Source organism: Tamandua tetradactyla, chromosome 19 (genome assembly GCF_023851605.1).
Source record: "Tamandua tetradactyla isolate mTamTet1 chromosome 19, mTamTet1.pri, whole genome shotgun sequence".
Taxonomy (NCBI): Eukaryota; Metazoa; Chordata; class Mammalia; order Pilosa; family Myrmecophagidae; genus Tamandua; species Tamandua tetradactyla.
In genome coordinates this window covers 33,908,621-33,936,220 of record NC_135345.1, presented here as the reverse complement: position 1 = coordinate 33,936,220, position 27,600 = coordinate 33,908,621, and the positions used below count along the sequence as shown (strand labels likewise).

Below are 27,600 nucleotides of genomic sequence, written 5' to 3'. Positions count from 1 at the left end.
GAATAGTATCGCAATAGCATCATATGCTGAACCTTTTATTACAGATGACTAAAGAAAAGGAAAAAAAAAAAAAAAGACTATTTAGAAGCTCTCTGAAATTTCATTTAAATTATTATACAATGATAAGATTAAAAAATAAAATCTAAAAATGAATAAGTGCAACCACAAAGTATGAACCCTAACTATTGTTCAACAAATAATAGTTGAAAGAATAATTCATGGACCTCAAGATTAAATTTGGTCTGAGCATATTTGGAATATAACAAGGCTGCTAATTGTTGAATGGATTAATTAATAAGAAATACTTTAATTAATAAGCCTTAATATGAGGCAATTTCAGATAATCAACTCTTGGTTAGAAGAAAATAATAGAGTTCTAAGATTTTTCCATATATCAAAAAATAACTTGAAACCAAAAACAGTGAAGTATTTTAAGTGTATGACTGGCAATGCAAAGAGTGGGATTAAGGCCAAATGAATTGCCCATCAGCAAAGATTAATTTAGATAACCTGTGAGTCAGGAAATTCAAATTGAAAGGTAATCAAATTGGATAATCAAAGCACTCCCTAGAGACATGTAATCCACCTTAATTATGTCTGTATATTTAAAGTGTATGTCTTTGTCAGTTCAATATCTATCTTCCTTAGGGTCCAGGGATGAAAACAGAGAAAGAAAAAAAAAAAAAAAAACGATTATGTATTGTTGGTTGTTGTGAAAGTACCCAAAATTCATCTGTTTTCTGAATCAGCTCATCTGTTCTGCAAAAGAAACATGAGCTATTGAAAAATTAATAGATAGAGAGATATCAAAAATACAATCCAACCTCTCATTAACATCCTCAACTGGTTTAGGAAATATATCAGATATTGAAAATGTAATTGTTGAGGATCATCATCATATAAACAATATGTTTATTCTTCTACAGCATGGATAAGTTTAACAAGAATTGAAGGAATCATCAATTCATTATTAACAGTAATGCAAAGAATTGATATACAATGTGACAGAGTTTTAAAAATATTTATCACAATCTTGTGTTAGTAATCGTAGATTTTAGTGTACTAAGTATATAAATATATAAGTGCATAAATGATAGTTTAAATTATGTTTTTAAGGTAATACTGGACTTTTAGGTGTTTTAGTATTCGTTAATTCATTTACACATTAATTCAATTATGTAATCATTTATGTATATTTTGGAGCATTTTAAAAACAGAAGGCCAGATATGCACTGGCTGTGAGAGGGAAAGATGAATTCAAACATACTCAAATTATGGGTCTCAAGCAGAATGCATTTTTATGTTACAGGGGAGAAAAGACATACACTAGAACCTGATTAAAAATGCCATAAGAGTAAATACAACAAAGAATGCAAATGGACTTCAACAAAATTTATTTTCAAATATTGTTAATACCTCAACTAAATGCAGCTATTAACTATAGCTCATCACAGTTACCATGATATGGTGAGGAGTGTGATTGGTTTGCCAGACAGAGGAGTGGAGAACATTTGTCTAGATAGGGGAAGGAAAGGAGATGGATGCAAAACATAATGAGGGGTCCTGAACGAGGATAGATTTGCCATCAGAACTATTAACCAGGGAAGTCACCTCAGCTAAAGGAGCAGGTTTAAATTTTGAGAAAAAGCCAAGTTGATCAATCCAGTGTGATTCAACTAATAGAGGTCCAACAATGCCAGATTCAAGACTGTAGACATAGATCTAAATTTCCTGGAGAATGGTTTAAAAATCTTGACTGTGTATTATACAGAAGATAAGTGCTAGAATAAGAAAGCATTCCGTTCATCATGTATGTTGACCATGGTCTGGATCATTGAGAGAAGTTGTAAAATCTTCTTAAAACAGATTTAAAACCATTATTGCATACAAGTTAAGAGATGTTACATATAAGTATTATTTTTATTTAATATATTTTTAAAATTCCCTTTATGTTTGAAGCAAAAAAAAAAAAGACTTTTTTTTTCTGAAATGGTTAAATACATATCTATTTAGGAAAATAATTCTCAGGTTAATTCTAGATATCACATATGCCCCTTAAATTCTAATATTCTGGTAAAATTTCCAATAATTACCTCAGTAAAAACAGTTTTTTTTAAAAAAAAGAATCAAGGGATTTCTCCATTAAATTCATGAGCTACGTGGATGATGTATAGGATGCTGAAAGGTATGATTATGCAAACACAAAGCATTTGAGAGAATATAAACGAACAATTCTGAGATCATCCTGCAAATTATAATGAAAAGACAAAAACATTGTTCAATATGACCTTTTCCTTTTATATAATTAAAGAAAATTGTAGAAGAGACTCATAAAGAGCCTTGATACTTATTTCCTATTTTTTTTACTTATTTCCTCTCTCCAAAAATTTAAATAACTACAGACCAGTCATTATAGACAAATGTATTGGGGAAATCAAAAGGACAATTCTTGCTGTTTAAATGGGTTTAAAGAGAACAAATCTAGACATCTGCAGCAGAACTCTTGGATGAACTGAATCTTTAGGGTCCAGTTGGAAATATTTGGGAGACAAGACAGTTTTCTTATTGACACTAGTAATTCATGTTAACTTAGGTCAGATTGCTGCCTTCCCAGGGCAACAAATTGTGATACCAGCTCTTGTCAAAAACAACCCACATGTTACATATTTGATTAGTGACACATACTAGGGCTTTATTTTATCCTTTGTGTTTAAGTTGTTTTTTTTATTTTGTTTTGTTTTGTTTTGTTTTATTTTGTTTTGCCGGAGGGTGGCATTCAAGGAAGAATTCATTAAATGATATTATTCCATCAAAATTGTATGCATAAGGAGCAAAAAAAAACTATTTTTGTAACTGAGCAGACTTGATAATTTGTTGGGAAAGCTTACTTTCTTAGAATAAGAAATGGGACATTTTCTTTAAGTATGAATTAATTTGATTTTTCTCACATAGCTTTTGGGGTAAAATCAAGATGGTGAAGGTAATCTGAGTTCTCCTTTTGACCACATTGTGAAACTTTTGAAAGTCAATGAGGATTAACTATACAGTTTTTCTTGCTGTATCTTTCAACTCTGATTATATTTATTGCATTATATTTTTAAAAATTTCCATTAATCCACAGAAATTCTGTGGATTATTTTAAAATACAGAACATGCATAAGTATATTTCTTATCACAGTAAGAAAATGATTTTGACATTTTGTTTTTCAGGAAACCATATGTTGCTCTTATTACCTCAACTCTTACCAAGTTTAACAAGAGTTAATGGGGTTAAAACTAGATCAAACTCTTAAATACTATAAAGATCAAGGCACTGTCTTTCCTCTATTCTCACTCTTTCTCTCTCCTCTATCCTCACAGATATCTATGACATATAGATTATTTGAAATTACCTAATTCCCCTCAAAATGTAGTTACTTATTGCATAAGATTGACTACAATGTTTTACATTCCAGATGATGCACCATTTCAATTATAATTGTTGCCTGTTTTGCAAAATGGAAATGCATAAATTTGCAGATGAAATACATCCAAGACTTATAAACTTTCATTTGTAAAGCTAATGCCTTTGGTAAGGACATTATTGCTGTATTTAGAAGATGTGTTGATTTGTAATCCAATATAATAATGAAAATATTAGCATATTAGCACCTTCTTTTTTAGTTACTAAAATAATTCAGTCTGTAAAAATACATTTCTCAATTTTGCATATTCAGAACTTAATGTTTCAAAGCAATTTCCAGAAGCTATTATCTTGTTATTTAATTATTTATTCTCTATCATGCCCAAATAGAAAATACTGTGAGGTTTTGAATCTTGGCTGAACTGTTTCTGCATGTCCCATATGCCTAGAATAGTGCCTAGAAGAAACTGGGAATCCTTTTAATATGTACTAAAGAAAAAAAGTGAATGAATGAATGATTGACAAGCTCGTCAAAATTTTGCTCTTCAAAAATTATATTCCACTATATTCACATCTATTTTTTCTGAAACATATCTTTAAGTCATTAAACATTCATATTAATTCCAACATTCCATGCATTATTATAAATATATTTATAATAATTCTATGCATTATTTCAACAAAACTGGGATTGTTCTAGAATATCATTAATGAAGTTTCAATTTTATATTCAAATCTGCATGAAGACCTGCTTTTACTTCAAATCCTGTTTCTGTTCATCCTTAGTAAATTATTGTGTATGTCCTATTTTTTCCAAGCCTTAAGGAAAAATAATAATCACTCTGATTCTTCAAATCATATCTTGAAATTACGGTTCTATTTTTACATCTCTGAATATTGACTTAGTGTACACTAATTCTGAAAATGTGACTCTTGAAATGAATTTCAATTCTTTGTTGTTTGAATAGCCAAATAAGTTATCATACCCACAATTTTAGATTTTCAAAAATTGATAAAACACTTGTAGAAGTATTTTGGTTATGTGGGTTTGCTGCATTACAATAAGAAATTGCATATGAATTAATGAAAAATACTAAGCATAACTTTACCAACAGCAAAGGTCATAACTAAATGGCAAGTAGTCCAGTAAAGTTTGAACCCAGATTTCCAGCTGCTTGATTCTAAGCCTATCTGGAGACTCATGAGTGAGAATAAATTACTGGTGTCTTAATCAATGGAGAATCAAAAATAATGCCAGAAGAAGGACCTTCTTTTTGTTCCCTTTGAGACCAAATCCAAAAAAAAAATGGTCACGATTAAGAAAAACATTAATGATCCAAGATAAACATTCTTCCCTTCAGGTGGGAAGAAAGATTGAATTCCTGCCAACAACAATCTCTTCAACTGTACTTTGTTACTTCACGAGTACAGATGGTTATTTCAAATGAATTTTTGTATTTTAAGAGTCCTTTATGAATTAGGGTAAACTTTGTTTAAGAGGAGGCAAAGAAGAGCAGAAGTAGGGGAGTACAGTAGAAACTAAGTGTGAAGTAAATTATGGAATACTCTAAAATATAATTAAAAGTGTTGTTTCTCTATATACAGAATACATGGTACGTTATATATTGCTTTGGTCCAGGAAAGCTGTCAAAACGCAATATACCACAAATAGTCTAGCTTTTAAAATGGAGACTTATTATCATCTTACAATCTTACAGTTCTGAGTCAATGAAAATGTCCAAATCAAGGCATTATCAGATGATATCTGTACTCTTCTGTCAGATGGCAAAGTGCATGGTATCTGCTCATCTCTCTCTTCTTTTACGGTTTTCATTGCTTCCATCTTCTGGCTTCATTGGTTCCTCCCTGTTTTCTTTGGTTTTCTCTCTCAGTTTTTGTGCATGTCCTTCTTGCTCAGCTATGTCTTTCTCTTTTTTTCATTATCATATAAAAGACTCCAGTATGAGTCTTTTATGATACAACCCCCCTAGGGCATGTCTCAACTGACATAGCATAATTTAATGGTCCCATCCACATGAATGGACTAGCTTTAAGAATATGATCTTTTCTCCCCCTCTACTTGCAACATGACTCCTAGAGGTGTGGACCTTCCTTTCAATGTGGGACAGAAATCCTAGAATGAGCTGGAACTGAGCATCGAGGGATTGAGAAAATCTTCTCGACCAAAAAGGGGAAAAGCAAAATGAGACAAAATAAAGTGTCAATGGCTGAGAGATTCCAACAGAGTTCAGAGGTTATCCTGGAGGTTATTCTTCCACATTAAATAGACGTCACCTGTTTAGTTAAGGTATAATGGAGTGGCTGGAGGGAACTGCCTGAAAATGTGGAGCTGTGCTCCAGTGGCCATGTTTCTCAAAGATAATTGTATGATGATATGGCTGTTGCAGTGTAACTGTGTGATTGTGAGAGCCTTGTGTCTGATGCTCCTTTTGTCTACCTTATCGACAGAGAAGTAAAACATATGGATTAAAAATAAATAAATAATAGGGGGGGAAATGTTGAAATAAATTTAGTAGACTGAAATACTGGTGATCGGTGAAGGGAAGGGGTAAGGGGTATGGTATGTATGATTTTTTTTTCTGTTTTCTTTTTATTGCTTTTTCTGAATTAATGCAAATGTTCTAAGAAATGATCTAGATGATAAATATACAACTATGTGATGATAGTGTGAGTTATTGATTATATAACAAGAATGGAATGATCATATGATAAGAATGTTTGTGTTTTGTATGTGGTTATGTATCATAAATAAAAATAAATTAATTTAAAAAAAAAGAATATGATCTTTTCTGTGGCCCATAAGACCTCCAAACCATTTTGGTAATGTATGTTATCATGACTGAATATTTTATACAAGCTCACAGTGATAACATAATAAGTGATATCTTTTCTCATCTGTCCAGCCAGTGATGGCTGAAATTACCTTAAAAGAAACACTTACCATTAATATGGTTTTGAAAAAATAATTTATATAGCAAATAATTAAAATAATGGAAACTAACTACAATTCATCTTGAAATATCAATGGCTACAGAAAACTAGTCACAAAGACTAGCTGATATTGGGGCTGGGCCATAATATTTTCTTTAGGCCATATACTTGAAAAGTGTCCAAGTGTTTCAGGAGGCATCCAAGAGAAGGGTTGGTGGAAATCAAAACAGAATTACCCATGTTTTACTGTTCAGCTTTTTGTCCCTATTACAGGGAGAGAAAGACAGAAGGATAGAAAAAGAGGAGGGTATTCAGAATTAGGCATTTTCATGGAAGGCTCCCAACTGAGAGGCTAAAATCTTAGGCCCTGTGCCTTTTGAAAGTATTACATACACCAGAAAAGCCATGTTTTAATCCTTATTCAATCTTTTGGAGGCAGTTATTTCTCTCAATCCTAATTTAATACTATAGGCTGAAAATTTTTGATTAGATTATCTCCACAGAGATGTGACACACACGTTTGTGGGTATAATCTTCTGATTAGATGGAGATGTGAGTCCACCCACTCCAGTTGGGCATTGATTAGTTTACTTGTATCCTTTAAAAAAAGGAAATAATTTGGAGAAAGTCAGAAATGACAGAGCCTACAGAAATGACAGAATTCTCAGAGCTGACAGAGAGAGCAGATGTAGATGCTTGGAGAATAGTTGCTTCAGAGAACAGAGACACGAATGTTTAGAGATATTTGGAGCCCAGCAGAGATGTGAAGCAAGTCAGAACCTGGAGAGAGCCAAGGGAAGCTATGAGATGAAAGCCAGCCCCAGAGAAGCAAAGTGAAGAATCCCCACATGGACAGAGACTAAAAGCTATGGAGCTCAGGATCAAGGGACCAGCAAATGCCAGTCACTTGACTTTACAACTGACAGAAGTGTTCCAGACCCATCGGCCTTTCTGGAGTGAAGGTAACCTCTTATCACCTTAATTTGGACGCTTTCACTAGTTTAAAACTGTAAATTTTTAACTTATTAGAGTCCCTTTTTAAAAGCTGTTCCATTCTAGTATATTGCATTCCAGCCGCTTACAAACGAACACAGAGCCCATCCTAGACCCAGTAACCACCCTTGCCTGAGGGTCCCTGGGGCTTGTAAGTAAGATCACAGGATAGGAAACTCCTCAATATACGGAGAATGCATCCCTTCACAGGAGTTTTTAAAGGCATTTGGGTAGTTCTCCAGGCATTTTAAAAAGTCATGGAGGGACGGTGCCTCGTGAGATGTGGAAGTCAGATGCCACATAAATATTAATTATTCATAATTATAAATTATGTCTCTGACCAGACTGGGGATCCCAAAGGCAAAATAAGAGGTGTCTAAAGAAACATCCAACTATTTTAAAGGTTACTTAAACTTTATAAATGTAATGTCCACAGTCTAGGGTAAAAATGTTCTCTCTTGTAATCTCCCCAGGCAGTAGAACTCCTCTCAGAGTTATGAGCAGGCCAATAAGGGCCTCTAGTTGACTGAATTCCCTGGTACTTTTAACTTGAAACTTTAAACCATTCCCACACCCCCATCTTTTTGTACCAAACCCTTCAGCCCCCTTTAGCTGGTTCATTCATATTCAACAAAAGTCTTAAGAGGCTCTGAGTGCAAGGATCAGTGAGACTGCAAGAATGCGATCTGGTCTGTGATCTTTCTGTTAAATGCCTCCACTTACTAGATCTCTTTCACTTAAAGCTGTGACTGAGATAATTAGAAAAGGTCCTAGCCCTTTTTCCCAAGAAAGCCCTTCTGGTGCCCCAGGAAAATTCCAGGAGTAATTTCTTTCCAATGTCTAGGATTATTTACAGTAATTACAAAATCAAGGCTTTAAGCAAGATTCAGATAGTACCAATTTATTGTAGAGTATGAAGGTGGTAAAGACAGCTCAGTCATGTATTCCACATAAACTGTCCAGAGAATTCCTGCATGACTTGGAGTGTTCCTCCTGTCAAGCCTCAAAGAACAGTTTCAACCATTATCGTTCAACCCTTGAACCTACAGGAGGAACCTCAGTCAAGTGAACAGCTGAGATTATGTTCTGTGGACAGATAAAAGAGAAGAGCAAAGATGGGGTACAGTATTTTAGCTCAAGACAGACAGTCCCTGCAGTTCTCAGAGAAATCAAGACCTCAATCAAGGGCTGGTCCCATTAGGGTTCTTGGCTCAGTCACAGGAAAGAATTCAAAGACTAGTCAGTGTGTCCAACGAAATAGTTTAATATGCTGGATACTGGAGAGTCCCTGGAGTTCTCAGCTGGATGCTGGTGAGTCTTGGGAATTCTTAACTGATGCCATGAAAGTTCTTGACTCAGATGCAGGAATAACTTGAGGACTCATCAGTATGTGCAGCCAAAGAATTCAAAGACTATCCAGTGTTTATAACTCAAAGCTTTAATGCATGGTGAAGGTACATGCTTGAAGATGAGCATGGGCATTCTCCAAAGGAGGGAAAGCAATCTGAGGCTGGGATCATTGCATTATAAGGACTTGGAGGGCCCCCCCCCCAGATATGCTAATAATAGATTGATATGCTGCACTTTTCATTGATTCTTTTCAGGTGCCTATCTGAGTGCTGGGTATGTGTGTTGGAGGAAGGTGTGTGGGAACTGGGTGTGTACATCAAAAGGAACATTTTGCTATGGGGGTTAAGGTCACTTCCCCTTCTCTCCTTCCCTATCTAACCTGCCTCAGTAGCACAATATTGTAAGTGTGCTTAAGGAAGCTGAATGTGAGTGTGGTTGAGGGAGGAAGGTTGGGGGCCTGTATGACAACAGAAGGAAAGTTAAAGGATAAAAACAGGGATAGTATAACTTACTGATATATATAACGAATAATTGTGGTGATTAATGAACAAACCAAACATAAGAATATTTTTGCATGAGTGAGAACAAATTAATGCCAACATTGTAAGGTTTTTAAAGTGGAATGGTATACTGAAAAAAATATATAATCAATGCATACTAAAGTCTGTAATTAGCAGAAACATTGTTATGCGCTTCCATTGAATGCAACACAGGCAATATACTAAAGTTAAAATGCAAATAAGTGGGGGATATGGGGGAGAGACATGGGATTCTTTGTTGAAGAAATGGAAATGTCATCATATAGATTGTGATGGTAAAAGCATGGCTATGTGATTATACCAAGAAACAGCGAGTTTTTTTATTTAGGTTGAATTGCATGATGTGTGAATAAAACTGTTTAAAAATGAACAGAGAGACAAGTGCTGGAAAAAAGGTGGAGAGAGAGATGCACCTATTCACTGGTAAGGAAGTGCTGGTAGGGAAGTAGAGAGGTATAACCCCTCTGGACAACAGAGTGATTGCTCCATAGGAGGTTATGGATGGGGCTGCCATATGACCCTGCACCCTGTTATTAGGTGTATACTTGGAGAAACTGAGAGTGGGGACAGGAATGAACATTTGCACAATTGTGATTACGGTGGCAACGTTGGCAATTTGGAATTGATGGAGGTGATCTAAGGGTACATCAACTGAAAAATGTAATGGTAACTGTGGCATATACAAACAATGAGCCATTGAGTGGCTACAAGAAGGAATGAATCTTGATGCATGCAACTAGGTGAAGGTATCTTGGGGACAATATGTTGAATGAAATAAACTAGAAATGAAAAGAGAGATATTATGTCTCACTAATATGGACAAACTATAATGTAGAAACTCTGAGAATTGAATTTGAGATCATAGATTTTCAGGTGAAGGACTATTGTAAAGTTTCCCAGATTGTAAATGCTTAGAGCAGTCACATTTATTCTGGAGTTCTTGTTATTTCTAAATTCTGAGATGCTGGGTTTTTTGTGTATAACCTAGTCATTCCCTACAACTTTACTTATTTGTGTGACACTTGAGACACAGAGTTAGATTTCTGCAGTTATGAAAGTCAACAATACTCCATACAGCAACTGTTAACAATGAAAAAGTGATCAGCCTTCAATAAGAGATCCAAATGAGGCTGATCTGGATAGGACTAAAGTAAAACAGTCTAAAGGGTAAAGGATGACATTGACTGTATTTTAAAACTTCAACTTCTGTGAGATCAAAGGAAGAGACATTTATTTGGTTCAAAATTTATATTTTTGGAAGCACGCTATCTAATCTTACTTGTATGATCTGCTTATTTGAACACCATAGTTACATGGAATTTTGAATAGTGAGTGAGATCTTGTTTGTTTTTATAGGTTGGTGGGATGCTCTGATACATCCCAAAGTAATCTGGGCAGAGGATTAAAAAGCATTTGCAAAGACCCCTTGAGGCACTGGGAGAAAAGGTAAAAATATTAAACTTCTGCATCTAGGGAAAACCTATATTCTTACAATCATTGGGGACTCCCAATTTGATGGACCACGCCCTCAACCTTGGGGCTTGCCCTTATGAAACTCATTCCTGCAAATGAAAAGCTAAGCTTACTTATGATAATGCCTAAGTCACCCCCTTGTGTTGCTTAGATGTGACATCTCTATCTAAGCCAATTCTGCAGGTGAACTCACTGAGCTCCCCACCTACGTAGTACATGACTCTAAAGGGTATAAATCTTCCTGGCAATGTGGGACATAACTCCTGGGGATGAGCCCAGCCTTGGTATTGTGAGACTGAGAAAGACCTCTTGACAAAAACAGGGAAGAGAAATGAAACAAAATAAAATTTCAGTGTCTGAGACATTGCAGATAGATTTGAAAGGTCATTCTGGAGGTTATACTTAGGCAATATATAGGATTTCCCCTTTCAGTTTTTACAGTATTAGAGTAGCTAGAGGGAAATACCTGAAACTTTTGAACTGTAATTCAATAGGCTTGATTCTTGCAGACAATTGAATGACCATTGAGCTTTTAAAGTGTGACCATGTGGTTGTGAAAACTTTATGACTGAAACTCCCTTTATTCAATGTATGGACAGATGAGAAAAAAAAAGATAAAAAATAAATACATAATGGGGAGAGGGGTTGGGGATGATTTGAGTGTTCTTTTTCACTTTTATTTTTACTACTAATTATTATTTTAGGGGAATAATAAAAATATTCAAAAATAGACTGTGATGATGAATGCACAGTATATGATGATACTGTGAACTACTGATTGTATAATTTGGATGATTGTATTGTATGTGAATATATTATGTATCTCAATAAAAAGTATATGATGATACTGTGAACCACAGATTGTATAATTTAGATGATTGTATTGTATGTGAATATATAATGTATCTCAATAAAATTGCATTTTAAGAAGCCAAGATTCAAAATAAGAAGTTGAAAAGGAATGAGTGAAATTTACAGGGAAATACTGAAGTTATTTATACCCAGCTGCCAAAGAAGGCAGTTAGAGTAAAAATAAGTGGAAGGCTGTTAACTTGATTTTTGGTGACTTCTTTGTGTTTGCAACAACATATCTGGATGTGGGCTCAGGGTTGCCGAGGGTTAGCATGGTCAGCAATCAGGAAGGAAACCTGCATGCAGAGAAGGGAAAGGTAAGAAGAAATTGGAAAACATCTGCACCCATCTATCTGTCTCTCCAAGGCCATATACATATACATTTCTCAAACATAATGCCTAAGCTTTTAATTTTTTCTTCTGTCTTTCAAGTCTTCATCAGTTCTAACTTGGAACCCCACAGTGAAGAGTCTCTGGGGATCCAGTTTCCAGTATAATCAAATTGTCCATAAGACAATACATCATACATGTGATAATTCTGATAAAGGTTCACAAACACGTCCACAAGTACCAAATATTTAAAAAAATCTTACCTAGTCAGGAAAAATTATTGAACAATATTTTGTTTCTGTTAAATAAACAACCATAAGGTAGTAACATATAGCAATAACCAGATAGGTGCATTAAATCTAATTGGCTATTTGGTTAAGCTCAACAATAAATTTTTATCATGTGACTTTATATTGCTTTTGTATTTGTCATTTACAGCCTCTTCATTCAATGAACTCATTTTTTCATTCAACACACAATTACACAATTTCATTCAACACACAATGCCAGGCATTGTGCACCTCTGATAGCTTTATTATCAAAGTTGAAATATTTTCCTCCCTTACCTAATGCAGATTTCACACTGTTGAAAGCATTTTTTAATCAATAATTTATATATTTGCATTGAATCATTGCTTTATGAAAGACTGTGAAAGGTTATTCAGGCAAAACTACTCCTAAATCAGTGTTTCTTTCCATATTTCCCTGGTGTGACTGGTACAATCAGCATCATTGCAATGAACTGACATAAATGATGACATGCCAACTCCCATTAGTAGCTGAATTGATATACAAAGGTTCTGCAGAGTGTCTACATTAGTCCTGGAAGTGGATTCAAATATGTTAAAAAATTGTTTCCCATTTCAGTCTGATTTTTTTAAGTATGTGATTTAATGTCTAGTGAGTGCATTAGTGCTGCTGTGAAGACTTCTGAGAAAAATAGCACATTTGTGAAGATTTCCTTGCCTTTTACAGTCTTGATGTGTACCTTGAAATTGTTTCAGCTTTTAGTAACATAAATGGTTTGACATTTTTTTGCATTTTTTCACCTTTAATTTCCCACCAGCAAGATGAGAAATAGCTTAGGAGTCAAAGTAAACACTGCTTCCTTCTCCATATGACTGATTGTCTGTAACATCTTCATTCAGAGAGCAACCTATATTAACTTCACCAGAAGGAATTAAATTGAGTTAGAGGATGAGAGAAAGAGAGAGAATGCAAAGAAAGACAGAGAGAGACAGAGATAGAGACAGAGAAAAGAGAAAGAGAGGAGAGACAGAGGAGAAAGAGAGAGGCAAAAAAAGAGAAAAGGGCTTTATTTTTTACAATTATTTATCATTTATGAGATAATTGAAATTTCGGTTGATTCAATATTTGATGATCTAAAAAATTATTAATCTTTAGGTATATAATAATGTGGTTTTCTTTTTTATTTAAGAAATCTTATCTTTTAAAAAACCATTCAGAAATATTTAATGAATTAATGTAATTATAAATTGGCAGGAAGGATGTGAGTAGTTTGTTAATGAAGAAACCTTCCAATTGATAATTACTGAGGATGAGTAATTGTGGATGGCACTTTGTGATACTAATCTATCTATTTTCACATATGTTTTGACTTTTCACAATAAAAAGTAAAAATAATTAAATAAATAGTAGTTAGCATTTAGTGAGCAATTATATTATGCTTATATAACTATGTGTTGTGGATTGAATCTTATATCAAACAAAAGAAATGTCCAAGTCTTAATGAACATCCTGTGGGTGTGCACACACGTGTTAATAGGACATCTGAGGCTGTCAGTTTAGGTATGATGTAGATTCATTTGTGATTAGGATCTTCACAGATAGTTATTGTCATGGGACTTAACTGAATTAGGGTGGTCCTTAATCCATATGACTGGAGGTCCTATAAAGGGAGGAAATTCAGACACAGTCAAAGAAGTCAGACATTAGCAGAAATGAGAAGTACACACATGAAAGAGAGCAATTGTTATGTGATAACAGACAGCCATCAGCAGAATGCTCCTGTCTCCAAGAGAAAGCAAGACTTTGGCAACACCTTGAATTTGAAATTCTAGCCTTCAAAGTAATTTAAAAACAAGTGGTTGTTGTTTAAGACAACCCATTGTGTGGTATTTGTCATAATTGTTCTGGCAAGTTAAGCACTCCAAATACAGTGCAGGCATACCTCGTTTCATTGTGCTTCATTTTATTGCACTTCACAGAGAAGACATTTTGTACAAATTGAAGGTTTGGGGCAACATCATTAAAGCAAGTCTATTGGTGCTATTTTTCCAACAGCACAGGCTCACTTCATCTGTGTGTCATATTTTGGTAATCCTTGCAATATTTCAAACTTTTTAAACATTATTATATCTTCTAAGGTGACCAGTGATCAGTGATCTTTCATGCTGCTGTTGTAATTGCAATGATTTGGGGACATTCAAACAGGCTTGTTGCTGATATGTATAAAATTTGAATGGTCTGTATAGAAGATCAAACCAGCTACAACATTCCCTTAAGTCAAAGCATAATCCAGAACAAGGACCTAACACTCTTTAATTCTATTAAGGCTGAGAGAGGCAAGGAAGCTAATGAACAAAGATTAAAACTTGCAGAGGTTGGTTCATGAGGTTTAATGAAAGAAACTGAAACCACCTCCATAACATAAAAGTATAAGGGGAAGCAGCAAGTGCTGATGTAGAAGCTAAAGTAAGTTATCCAGAATATATAGCTAAGATAATTGATGAGAGTGGCTACACTAAACAAAACATTTTCAGTGTAAGCAGAACAGCCTTATACTGGAAGAAGGTACCATCTAGGATTTTCTTAGCTAGAAAGGAGAAGCCAATGCTTGGCTTCAAATCTTAAAAAAGCAGCCTAGTTCACTCATTAGGACCTAATGTAGCTGGTGAGTTTAAGTTGAAACCAATGCTCATTTTCTATTCCAAAAATCCTGGAGCCTTTATGAATTATGCTACATCTACTCTGCTTATCCTCTATAAATAGAATGAAGCCTAGAGGATAGTACATCTTTTTTCAACATGGTTTAATTATAATTTAAAACCACTGTTGAAAACTACTGCCCAGGAAAAAAAATCATTTAAAATATTACTGACAATGCACCTGATAACTCAAGAGCTCTGATGAACGTGTACAATGAGATGAATATTGTTTTCATACCTGCTAACACAACATCCATTCTGCAGCCCATGGATCCTTAAGAATATCTGTGATTCATGGAAGGAGGACAAATATCAACATAGCAGGCATTTGGGAAAAGTTGATTCCAGCCTTCATGAATGCCTGTGAAGTGTTCAAAATTCAGTGAAGTTAGTAAGTGCAGATATAGTGGAAATAGCAACATAACTAGAATTAGAAATGGAGCCTGGAGATGTGACTGAATTGTTGAAATCCTATGATAAATTTAAATGAATGAGGAATTGCTTCCTACGGATGAGCAAAGAATCTGGTTTCCTGAGAGGCAATCTCTTCCTGATGAAGATGCTGTGAACATTGTTGAAACGCCAACAAAGGATTTAGAATATTCCATACACTTAGTTGATAAAGCAATGCTGGTGTTTGAAAGGATAGATTCCAATTTTGAAAGAATGTTTACTGTGGGTAAAATGCTATCAAGCAACATAGCATGGTACAGATAAATCTTCCATGAAAGGAAGAATCAAATGATATGGCAAACTTCATTGCTGCTTATTTTAAGTAGTTGCCACAGTGACCCAAACCTTCATTAACCATCACTCTGGCAAGTCAGCAGTTATCAACACTGAGGCAAGACCCTCCACCAGCAAAATATTTTGACTCACTGAAGGCTCAGATGATGGTTAGCATGTTTAGCAATAAAGCATTTTAAAATTAAGATATGTATTGTTTATTTTAGAGATAATGCTATTGAACATTTAATAGACTACAGTATAGTATAAACATAACTTTTATATGCACTGGGAAACCAGGAAATTTGTGTGACTTGCTTTTTTAAGATATTGACCTTATCTTGGTGTGGTAGAACTGAAGCTGCAATATCACTGAGGTATGTCTGTATTTCTTTTAACACTGTCACACATATACTCTGTCACACACCAACATACACAAATACTCATTTCAGATCATTGAGCAAACATGTAGTAAAAGTTGGCCTTGAATCTAGGTATTTTTGATTTAATAGTTTATCTCCTTATGCAGAAGAATTTATTTTATTCTTTTCATCTTCCTACAAGACCATAAACTCTATAAGGACAATATCCACATCATATTCCCCTGTGGATATTCAGGGCTTAACCTAGATCCTGGATTATAGTTGTAGCTCAATACATATTTAATAAATGAATTAATTTAAATAGGAGAACTATATATTTTTTCAGACAGATTGTGTCTAATAAAATATTATACAAACCTACCCAGAGTATATTAGGTAAATATATATACTTCGTGAATTACTGGTTCATTTTGTATTACAAGGTGAGGATAATGAATAATGAATGCAACTACATGTAGAATACCTGAGCAAATATGGGAAATAGTCTAAAGGTCAGAATTGCTCATGATAGCAACAAATTCTTCACCAATAGAGCTATTCAGGGAAAACGCAGAATAATCAATGGACCTAGAGTTAGAGAACAAAGTTATAAATGGGAAGGATTATTAGACTATATGCTACTTTCTATATACGATGAAATTGCCATTTCATAGCCACTTTTTTATAAAATTTTATTTTATAATTGATCCATAAAATAATTCATTCTCTACCATCATTTTGGCAAAGAAGTGGCCACACAAAGCATACATTTCAGACTGCACAAAATTGATTTTTTCCCCCTTCAAGCATGGTTTGATGTTATTTTAAATTGATTTTATCAGAATAAAAATAGTTTAAATATTCAAGATGTAAATTACAAAATAGCAAACTTCTGGGGATGATATATTTGTGCTGCAGCTGCTAATGTTAAAGCATCCAGAAACATGGTCCAGTAACATAACAAATCAAAAGTGACACAGTTAATCCATGGAAAAGGGCCAACATACACTATGTAATCCCATTTTTTGCTGACTCGCACAGGAGCGAACATCAGTATGTAATGATGCATTATGACACAAACTAGCAGGGGTAAGGGGCAAGCACAGACTGAAATCTTTTCTGCAGAATTTATGAAAGATTCAGAGCCACTTACTGCCCTTTTTTTGCTGATCTAAGCATGAATCAGTTTAACAGCTCAATTTACAATGTTATTGCTCATGGAAGAAAAAAAACATCAAATGTTCTAAGGAATCTGTGTAAGTGAGAAATTAGCAATTTTCAGTTTTGCACAGTGAGAATATTTGTTTTCTCAAATGCAATTTAGTATCTATGGAGAAAATGAACAAAAATTTGTTCTCCAATAAATGACAAAAGTGTGGGAAAACTTTGAATGTATTTGGATATAAAAGTGAAAATAATTTCTCATAGTCTTAAATTGGTTTCTGCAGAGACAGAGAATTTTAGGTCTGTTTTCCTTTTGTTAACTGAAAATCCTTTATTTTCATCCCACCAGTTCAGTGATTTTTACATATATTTGTGAATTTTAGGAAATATAATTGATAAGCAAAGTGGCAATAATTAAAAATCAATTGGCCAAAGGAAACAATGCTCACATGGAAAACCTTCAAATCAACTCAAGCCCATTTTCAGTGTGGTAAAAGCCCTAAGACTTCTATAACAATTATGTTACTTTGAGACACATATAAAAACCCAAAGCCCAATTCAGCACTCCCATTTAAATTCCCTAGTAGAAAGTTATATTTGGCTCATTATTTTAGGAGGAGTTGTAACTTAATTAAATCGAGCAGCTATCTTCAAACTTATACTCTAGTATAAAAATAAGGCTAACATAACTCTTCAGTTGTAGGATTACTCACAATTCAGTAGAGAAAAATACCAAGCTAAATGCTAAGTGACATGGGTTTTAATTCTGCTTCTCATTCTAATTATCTCTGCTACTAGACTGAGACACTGTGAGCAAATTATTTCCCTTCAGTGAGGTTGGGGTTCCAATTTCCTTATGTGTAAATTCTGAGTTTCAGATCATATGATCTCCAAGGTCTCTTTCAACTCCAACTTTCTGCAATTTTGTGATACTACCTCTAGATGTGGTATTATTCCAAAGATAGCAAAAAACATCCATCCATTTTAGTCAGTTTCAAAATAAGTGGTAGAGGAGACCAAAAGAGAAGTTTTGCATTCCGAGTTTGTGAATTTATTAAGATTTAAAGCATTAATCAGAAAGAGAATTTTAAAACCTGGTTTTCTTGGGTGAATTTTTTAAATGAAATTATGAGGAAAATATCTTGGAAATGCAGAGAGGTGGCGCAGGAGACCATTGACCAATGTTACCAGCAAGTTGCCACAGAATTGCCTGCTGATAGGTTTCTGTGGTGGGAAAGCTAGAAACTTGGGTTCTGACATGGTTACAGGCTAGCTGGATGACCTTCACAGACTGGCTAGATGACCTTGGGCAAGCTATTTACTTTTAGGGTGATTGTTTTCCCTATTTGAAACTGGGGATATTTGCACTAAACTTAACATCATAATTATCAGACTTACATTTAACAGAAACTGCAAAGCCCCTAGCACTAAAAGACTTTTTTTTTCAAATGTTAATTCATTATCATTTGCTTGGTCTCTTTATGTAGGTCACTGAAGTGTTTTCTGACATGTATTTGATGCTGCTTGATGGGAATACTTCAATGTCCTAGAAAGTGTAAACAGTTCTTTCCACTTCAACTCCCCAAGCTATTTAGTTCAAACTAGATTCAGCCAACTTGTATTTAAAACCTCAAAAGCAAGTCTGCAGAATATAGTACAATATTTTGGAAGAGAGAAAGTATGTTCTCCTCAAAGATTTCCTAAAGCAATGCTGTGGTACCTGCAGTTCAATTCAGCTAACACTTAGTTAAACAAAGTAAATGTTAAACCATACTTGGGATATTTCTACATTGAAAAACCATGGCATCATTGTGAAAGCTAGAGCCAGTTAATTAGGCTGCTTCTGTTAGGTGGCATTACTGGAAAAACTGTAGCACCACTTCTTCCCAAGCACAATGGAAAATAATGGCTATAATTAAGGACAGTGGCCACTTGTGTATAATTTTTAAAGGATACTCTCACATTCATATCTTTATGCACTGATAAATGTCTCTGCCAAAAGTTTGAGCTTTGTTCATCTCTTCCTCCATTTCTATATTGCCTTTGCAATGTTTGTTTAGGAAAAGAAATCTAATGCACATCAAAGATAGATTAGAAAAAAATAATAGGTATATATTTACACTATATATTTAAAGAATTTATTACTGTGCAAGTAATAGCAAATTGTATTTTTTCTTTATTTTTCATCTAACTTTCATTTGAGGAAATGATTCATGTTTTTAGATAAGTATTGTACTGAAGCGAGCATAACTCAACATAAAGGACTGAAATGACCAAAGATGGTAATGAACAAAGGTGAAGATCTGGTCACATTAATTTGTGTCATGTTGGAATCTTTTATTTATTTGAGATACATGTGTCAACACTGTATAAAAAATTAACTCTTAACAAAAAAGAATAAATTAAACAAAGATCTTGTAAGCTCTCTAATTGATTCTGCACCAGCCGGCTCAATTAGACCAAGAGCAATCTGAAATCACCATCTCTCCTTCAAGAAACTTGCCATTTAGACATATATGAAGAACATTTGAGGAAGTAAAAAATAGTTACTAGAAAATAAATTAAAGTCAAGTGCTGAGGGGATGATAAATCATAATATATTACACACTGTAATGAAAAATCTTTGGACTGAGTTACAAACTCTGAACAATGAACCAATACAGTAACCAAAATCAGGCAGGAAAACTCAAGTCTGCATAATTCATACTTTACTTTACTCAGGCCACCAAGTCCAAAGTTACATATAACTAAGTAGTCAAGAATGGTGGGGAAGAGAGGGTCAATGCAGGCAAATGACACTCTACAGTTTCCTGTGTAGAAACTTCTATAGTGAATGTAGTGATTTTACTTTGAAATTCTTCTGCATTGCACAATATGGTTTCTATTTTAAAGAGTAGCATTACATCAATATCACTATAGTCAACATTTCTAAATTTTGGCAGAAAGCAGAGAAACTTCATCACATATCAAATCAGTGGGTTGCTGTATGGTTGAAGGAAAAGAACTGTTACATGCTAAAGTATCTGGATGGGAACTGGAGATAAAACTCTTCCCATGGATTTGTTCTGTGGAAGAGGCTTCATGATAATGGGAGTGTCTGCAGTAAGTAATTGTGCTAATAGTTAACTTACTACATACCTCAGGGTATGGCAAGTGCTTCAAGACACCATCTTACTTCACTCTCTCATAACATCTCCAAGATTTAGGTTTTATTATTATCACTCCATTTTTCAGAAATGAAGAAACTGAGGTATTGAGTGACTTAGTCAATTGTTCTACATTGGGGAAACATTAGAAACACCTTGGAGATATTTTAAAATACCATCCAGTCTTAGAGTTCATACATTTGAAGGGGTGGGACCAGGCATTGCTAGTTTTTAATACCCTCAACATAGTTCTTACATGAGACCAAAATTAAGAAATCTAAATTAAGTGATTTCTTCATGGAAATACAATGTGGTAACACAGTGTGTCATCAGACTTGAACCCAGGCAGGTGGTCTTTTATTGTTGCAAGACACATTAACTGTCCTGACACACGTTTCTGGAAGTAACAAAAGGCCAGAATCAAAGGCTATATTTTATACCTGCTCCAAAATGATGACAGCATGGCCTTGGCAGGTTCTCAGCACCCTGCTCTGGGAACATGCCCTGTCCTTCCTTAAAATCCCTCTAGTGGCTTCTCACTGCTGTTATTGAAGATAAAACTCTTTTGCTGGATTTACAAAGGCCCTCAGAACTTGGCCTCTCCTTACCTCTCCAGTGGCATCTCCCTCAGAGATGCTCCTCAGGCAAGCTGCATTTCAAAGCTCCTCTGCCTTTAGTTTTTCCAAAAGTCCATTGCCTTTGCCTGGATGATTGATTCTTTCTATCCTTGTTTTCAAAATTAACCCCTACTCTAACTTGTAACTTTTTTTACGAGTCAATTCTTGGGAGGACAGGACCTTCATCATTAGATCTCATCCACACCACTCCTCACTTTACACAGAGCTTTAAAGTTTTAGTAAAATTTAAGGTTTTAACATTTTAGTAAAGATTTACATTTTCTTTTGTGTTTTAAAGTTTTAGTAAAGATGTGTTATCTCCTTTTAAGCATTTGTGTGCCTGTGCTGGTTCCACATTTGGTTAAATCCTCACGTGAGGCATTATTCTCTGGGGTCTCCCTTCCTAAAAGCCCAGAATTTTCCAGGACATCAATTTCTGGTTTCTTTGTACTCAAGAGTTCAGTTTTCAGCTTATCTCTCTCCTGTCGCATTTCACTATAAGCTGTGAAGATAAACCAGACTGCACTTTCGACATTTAATTTGAAGCTCTCATCTGCTAAATATCCAAGTTCATGGATTTAAAATCTGCCTTCCAGCCAAAGACATTGGTCAATTTTGCCAGATTATCTGCCATTTTTAAAAAAGGATCACCTTCCTTGCAGTTTGCAATAACACATACCTCATTTCTGTCTAAAGCCTTGTCAGAGGTATCTTTAGAAGCCACATTTCTACCAACAGTTTCTTCAAAGCATTCTAGGCCTTCTCTATCAAGGTTCTCACAACTCTTCCAGATTCTTCCCCTTATCCATTTAAAAAGCTGTTCCAACATGTTTGGCATTTGCAAACTGCAGGAACAGCACCCCACTCTTTGGTACCAAAATCTGTTCTAGTTTGCCAACTGCCAGGATGCAATGTACCAGAAATGGAATGGCTTTTAAAAAGGGGGATTCAATGAGTTGCTAGTTTATAGTTCTAAGGCCAAGAAAATGTCCCAATTAAAATAAGTCTATAGAAATGTCCAATCAAAGGCATCCAGTGAAAGATATCTTTCGGTATCGGTTCAAGAAGGCCAATGAAGTTCAGGGTTTCTCTCTCAAGTGAGAGGGCACGTGGAGAACACAGTCAGAGTTTCTCTCTCATCTGGAAAGGCACATGGTGAACATGGTCAGGTTCCTCTCTTATCTGGAAGGGCACATGACGAACACAGCATCATCTGTTAGCTTCTTCTCTTGGCTTCCTGTTTCATGAAGCTCCCCAGGAGGTGTTTTCCTTCTTCATCTGTAAAGGTTGCTGGCTCGTGGACTCTCTGCTTCATGGTACCGCAGCATTCTTTGCTCTCTCCGAATCTCCTTCATTCTCCAAATTGTTCCCTCTTTTATAGAACTCCAGAAACTAATCAAGGCCCACCTAAATGGGTGGACACATGTTGTCACCTAATCCAGTTTAAGAACCACACTTGATTTGGTTACATCTCAGGGAGGTGATCTAATTGCATACAGTATTGAATAGAGATTATTCTGCTTTTATGAAATGAGATTTAGATTAAAACATGGCTTTTCCAGGGGACACACATCCTTTCAAACAAGCACAGTGCTATAATGGAAAAACCCTGCTTCTTCTCTGCGAGAGACAGCTATACCACTGGTGTGTGAGCCAGATGTCATAAAATATGCTCACCTTAATTAGATAGATGCCAGAAACTATTCTTCTGTCAGGAGATTACGTACTATCTTGCCAGGCTGACACATCTTTTTCCTGAGCAGAGATATATTTGTAGGTCCCCAGGAGAGATGGCAGACTATGCCAGGCCTTCTTTTTCAAAGTTATTATTTATAAACCAGAAAAATAACAAGTCTTGGAGAGGATGAGTGAAAATGGAACTCCAGTTGTTGGTGGCAATGTAAAATAGTGCAACCATTATGGAAAGGAATATGGTGGATCAACAAAAAGGTAAATTTAGAATTACCTTATGATTTGGCAAATCCACTTCTAGGTATACACCTAAAGAAAAATGAAAATCTCAAGCAGACACTTGTACACTGTTGTTTATAGAAACATTATTCACATGCCCATTGGCAAATGGTTGGATAAAAAAAATGTGGCACATAGATACAGTGTAATATTATTCAGCCATAAAAAAGAATGAAGTCCTGAGACATTTTACCACATAGAAGAAATTTGACAACATTATGTTCAGTGAAACAAGAAAGACATGTAAGGACAAATTATGATGTTACTTATAAAAGTTGTCCTGAATTAGAAATCTGCAGACAGATAGTAGATTTGGAAGTTAACAAGGGATAGGTCAGGTGGGAGTGGAAGGAGGACCATTTGCTTGTTGGATATAGAGTGCGCGTAAATAAAATTACCTTTAAAATAAATTACAAACTTATGTGCTTATCTCAAATGACACTTTCTTAATTGCTCTTTGGTCATCTCTTGTATGGAAATCTCCAAGAATTTTATTAGGCATCCAGAATAGTAGAAACAATTACTTCATAGCTTGTGCTAACACAGTTCCATCACACTTTTCAGAATATGGTAGGGATCCCTGAAGTGCCATTCATCTCACCTTTTCCTCATATACCCTTCTAGACCAGTTCTACAGAGGACTAGCATGATGTGTCTGGATACTTAGTGCAACTGCTGCTGTCAGTTAGTCCACATGCTACCTAAGCTGTTGTGAAAATGTAGATGCTTCTGCTTTGAGGATCCAGTGCAAATATGTGTCCACAGAGCTCAGATCTTCTAATCAAGGAGTTGGAAATATTGCCTTTGTCTGGAGAATTTGGGCAATTACCAAATTGTCAGAGGAAAAGCACTTCTTTCTTGTTTCTTCACATGACACCTTCTGACAGTTTTGATCATTCATGTAGTTTTCATTCTATACAGGTGTATATGGTTAATGGATAACTCTCAGTGGTAGATTGAAACTTATGGACCCCGGGGGGGTGAATCATGTTCTTAAATTTTATCCACTTTTGTGGGTATACACCTGTTGAAAGTAGGACTTTTTGATGATATTACTTCAGTTAAGATGAGAACCATCTCAATCAAAATGAAGTTCAATACTATATATTATTGGAGTTCTTTGTAAGAGAATGAAATTCAGACAAAAGAGAATAAAGCTTTAGATGGAACAGCCAGAAGCTGAACATCAGTGGAACATGGAAGGGAAGAGAGAGAACATAAGATGCCACCATGTGCCTTGCCATATGATAAAATAAGGGTCAAGGATTACCGCTTGCCAGCCATTGCCTTTGGAACCATTGTCTTTGTCATGATTTGATTTAGACTTTCTTTTATATGCAAAATGTAAGCTTATGCATTCCCACTGTTTAAGTTGATTCATTTCATGGTATTTGCTTGAGTAGCCTAGGAAACTAAAACAGATTTGTTACCAGGAGAATGGGGTGCTGCTATGGCAAATAATAAAGGTGTTGGGAGATAGCTTTAGAAATGGGTAATAGGTAAAGGTTGGAAGAATTGTGAGGTGCTTGAGAGAAAAGGCTGAGATTGCTCTGCAGAGACTGTAGAGATATGGACGCTAAATATACTTCTGATGAGGCCTTACAGAAATTATTAATGTGTTATTGGAAATTGGAGGAAAGGTGATCTTTGTTTTAAAGTGTAGAGAACTTGGCAAAATTGAGTTCTGATGTGGATAGGAGGCAGAATTTGAGAGTGATGAATTTGGATATTTTGCTGAGGAATTTCCAATCTAAATATGGAAATTTCAGTGTAGTTCTCTTTGCAACTCATAGTAAAATGAGAGAGGAAAGGGATAAGATGAAAACTGTACTCTTGAGCAAAATAAATCAAAAATCGATAGGACCCCATGTAGGTTTTAACTGAACATTGAACCAATCAGAAATCTCCATGTAAGTCAGGATTTTGGGGGCCGTTACTCTGGAAGGATCAGTGGAAAGTCACAATGTCTGTACCAAATGCACAATCAAAACATTTTTGTGCAATTAGTATGATGGAACCACTGCCAGCCTGAATTTAAAAGGCACAGGAAGGAACAAATTGAAAAGAAAATGTCTTCAAGGGAAGAAACATGGAAGCTCAGGTCTGGACCAAAGACCTCCTCAGGCCAAGAAAGCAGACCTACTTAGGTATGTAGAAAGGGTGAGTCTGCACCAGCACTTTCAGAGGGCAGACCTTCACCCTTGTTGTTCAGGAAGAGTGCTACCACTGCAATGCTTGGCAGGGTGGAATTTATGTCCCAGGGATTGCAGAGAGTCCAGAATATGGTGGCTTCCATCCAATGTTCTGAGAGAATCGGGCCTGTACTGCAACATTTGCAGAGAGCAGCCATCCTGATATTTGGAGAGGTTGGAGCTTTCACCCCCATGTTTGGGTAGATCATGGCTGATGAGCAAGGAAATGGAAGGGGTGGGGGGTTGTTGCTTCATCACACCTGGAAAATAAAACATCATTCCATAGATGATGCTCAGACCTTGAAATCTAATGGAGTAAGCCTTGCTGGGTTTTCAGAATTATTTGGGACTTGCGACTTCTACTTTCCTTCCAATTTCTCACTCTAAGAATGGAAATGTTTATCCTATGCCTATACCTCCATTGTATATTGGAAGCAGATAAATTGCTCTCTAGTCTCACAGACAGAGGTGAATTATGCCCCATTCTAGACAACATCCATAACCAAATTTGATGTGTCTTTATACAAAGCAATGCTTCTGAGATGACTTAAGGCTTTTGGGATATTGTGATGCAATGAATGTATTTTGCATGTAGGAAGAACATGTCTTTTGGGGGTCTAGCAGGTAGAATGTGGTGGTTTGAAGCTATACATACCCCAGAAAAAAAAATTCTTAAATTTAATCCATTCCTGTAGCTATAGACTCATTGTAATTAGAAAATTTTGATAAGGTTATTTCAGCTAAGGTGTCCAACTTCAGACAAGATGGGGCTTAATTCTATTACTGGCATCCTTTTCAAGAGAATGAAATTCAGACAAAAGAGATTAAAGTCAGAGGGAACAGTCAGAAGCTAAACTTCAACTGAATCTTGAAGAGAAGGGATATACCAGGAGAGACCACCATGTGCCTTGCCATATGGCAAATTAAAGACCAAGGATCACCAGTAGCTGGCTCTAGAACTGCACTTAGTCTTCAGGGAGAAAGCATACCCCTGATAACACCATAATTTGGACTTGCGTTTAGCCTCAAATCTCTATGCTAATAAATTCCCATTGTTTAAATCAACTTTTGAACAGCCTAAGAAACTTAAAACACAACCCTCTCTGTGATTATTAGGTTCATGTATCCACTTGCTTAGGTGATGGTGCCTAGTTGTCTGGTCAAGCAAGCAGTGATTTTCTGTTGATGAGAGGACAGTTCATGAACTTAAATCAACAGTGCATTGATTGCATCTATGGCTGATTACATCTGCAATTGGCTAAGGGAAGTGTCTTCCACAACAAGAACATTTAATCTAATCAATTGAAGGTTTTTTTCAGTACTCAGAAGAGAGAACTTTCTTCTCTACTTCAGCCAGCCAGCCAGCTTTTCCTGGTGAAATCATCAAAGACTTTCATTGGAGTGCCAGCTTGCAGCCTCCCCTAAAGAATTTGGACTCATGCATCCCCACAGTTGCATGAGACATTTTTATACAATCTCAGCTATTTACAGATACCTCCGATTGGCTCTGTTTCACTAGAGAACCCTGACTGATACACTCTCCTAATTTATAAGCTTCTGAAAGATGAAGGTCAGGTTACTGTAGCTCGAACTGCTCTTATTAATTAATCACTGAACTGGAAATGGGGCTTAGATACATGACCAAATGGCCTTCTACTGCTTACCTGAATTAGGAAAACTAACTCACTCTGTCTTCAGGATAAGTGCTGGACTTCCCAACAAGGGTAGCCTTCTTATTTTGTGGCAAAAAGGCAGACAAAATTGGACTTGTTGAAGAGGAAAATTTCTTCTTCACTAGAGATCATTCATTCTGTAAAGCAAGAGCTCCCCACAAAACCCTCCTGCTGCTATGCACACCTCATTCACTTTTTTCCCCAAGAAAGAAAGCAGAACTTAATCTGATTAGAGAGTTTGGAAAAAAAAAAAAAAAAAAAAAACTGAACATACATCCTCATCCCACCCATCTCCCTTTTGTCTTTTATTGATTTTTAAATTTGATCGTCTAAGAGCCTACTTTCCCAGAGAAAATACAGATCTTACCTGCTTTTCGATGGCATTGGCTTATGGGGCAATGTCCCCTTTAGAAAGAACTGTAGTAATCTGGTTTTTACAGTGGCAAACTAGCTAAGTCTTTAGATAAAAGTCACACTATCCGTTTATCAATTTTAGTGGGAATGACAATATCATTAATGAAATTTTTATCCATAAAGTTGTGCCAGATACTGTCACTTGTTTTCTTGAAAGCCTCAAATCCCCATTTCACTAGTAATAAAGGTCAAAGTTCCTACTGTAGCCTCATAGCCCTAAGTAAGATTGTTCCCCAAGCTCTGTTCTATTGTTCTTTTGCCACACCACCCCCATTCACTTTCCTAGGGCCATTGTGGCCTTCTTATTTGTCTACAAACATACAAGATTCCAGCGTTTCATGATCCTTTTTCAACCTGTTCCTCTAATTGGAATTCTCTTCCCCAAAAACTCCTTCAAATTTTTATTCACCTTCCCAACAAGGCCTTCCCTGAAATCCTGTTGCTCTATTTACTACTGCACCATACTCCTTCTGTCCTTGTGAACTTCCAAATATA

At 35.6% G+C, this 27,600-nt stretch overlaps 1 protein-coding gene across 1 annotated transcript in view; it reads left to right on the top strand.

Annotated features, from left to right (window-relative positions):
* Positions 1-11,834: 11,834 nt before the first annotated feature.
* LOC143663364 (ubiquilin-1-like) overlaps positions 11,835-27,600 on the top strand; it is a 50,658-nt gene continuing 34,892 nt past the window's right edge. Inside the window, 2 exon segments of the mRNA XM_077137088.1 lie at positions 11,835-11,879; positions 11,995-12,129. Of these exon segments, the coding sequence (XP_076993203.1) occupies positions 11,835-11,879; positions 11,995-12,129 (180 nt within the window).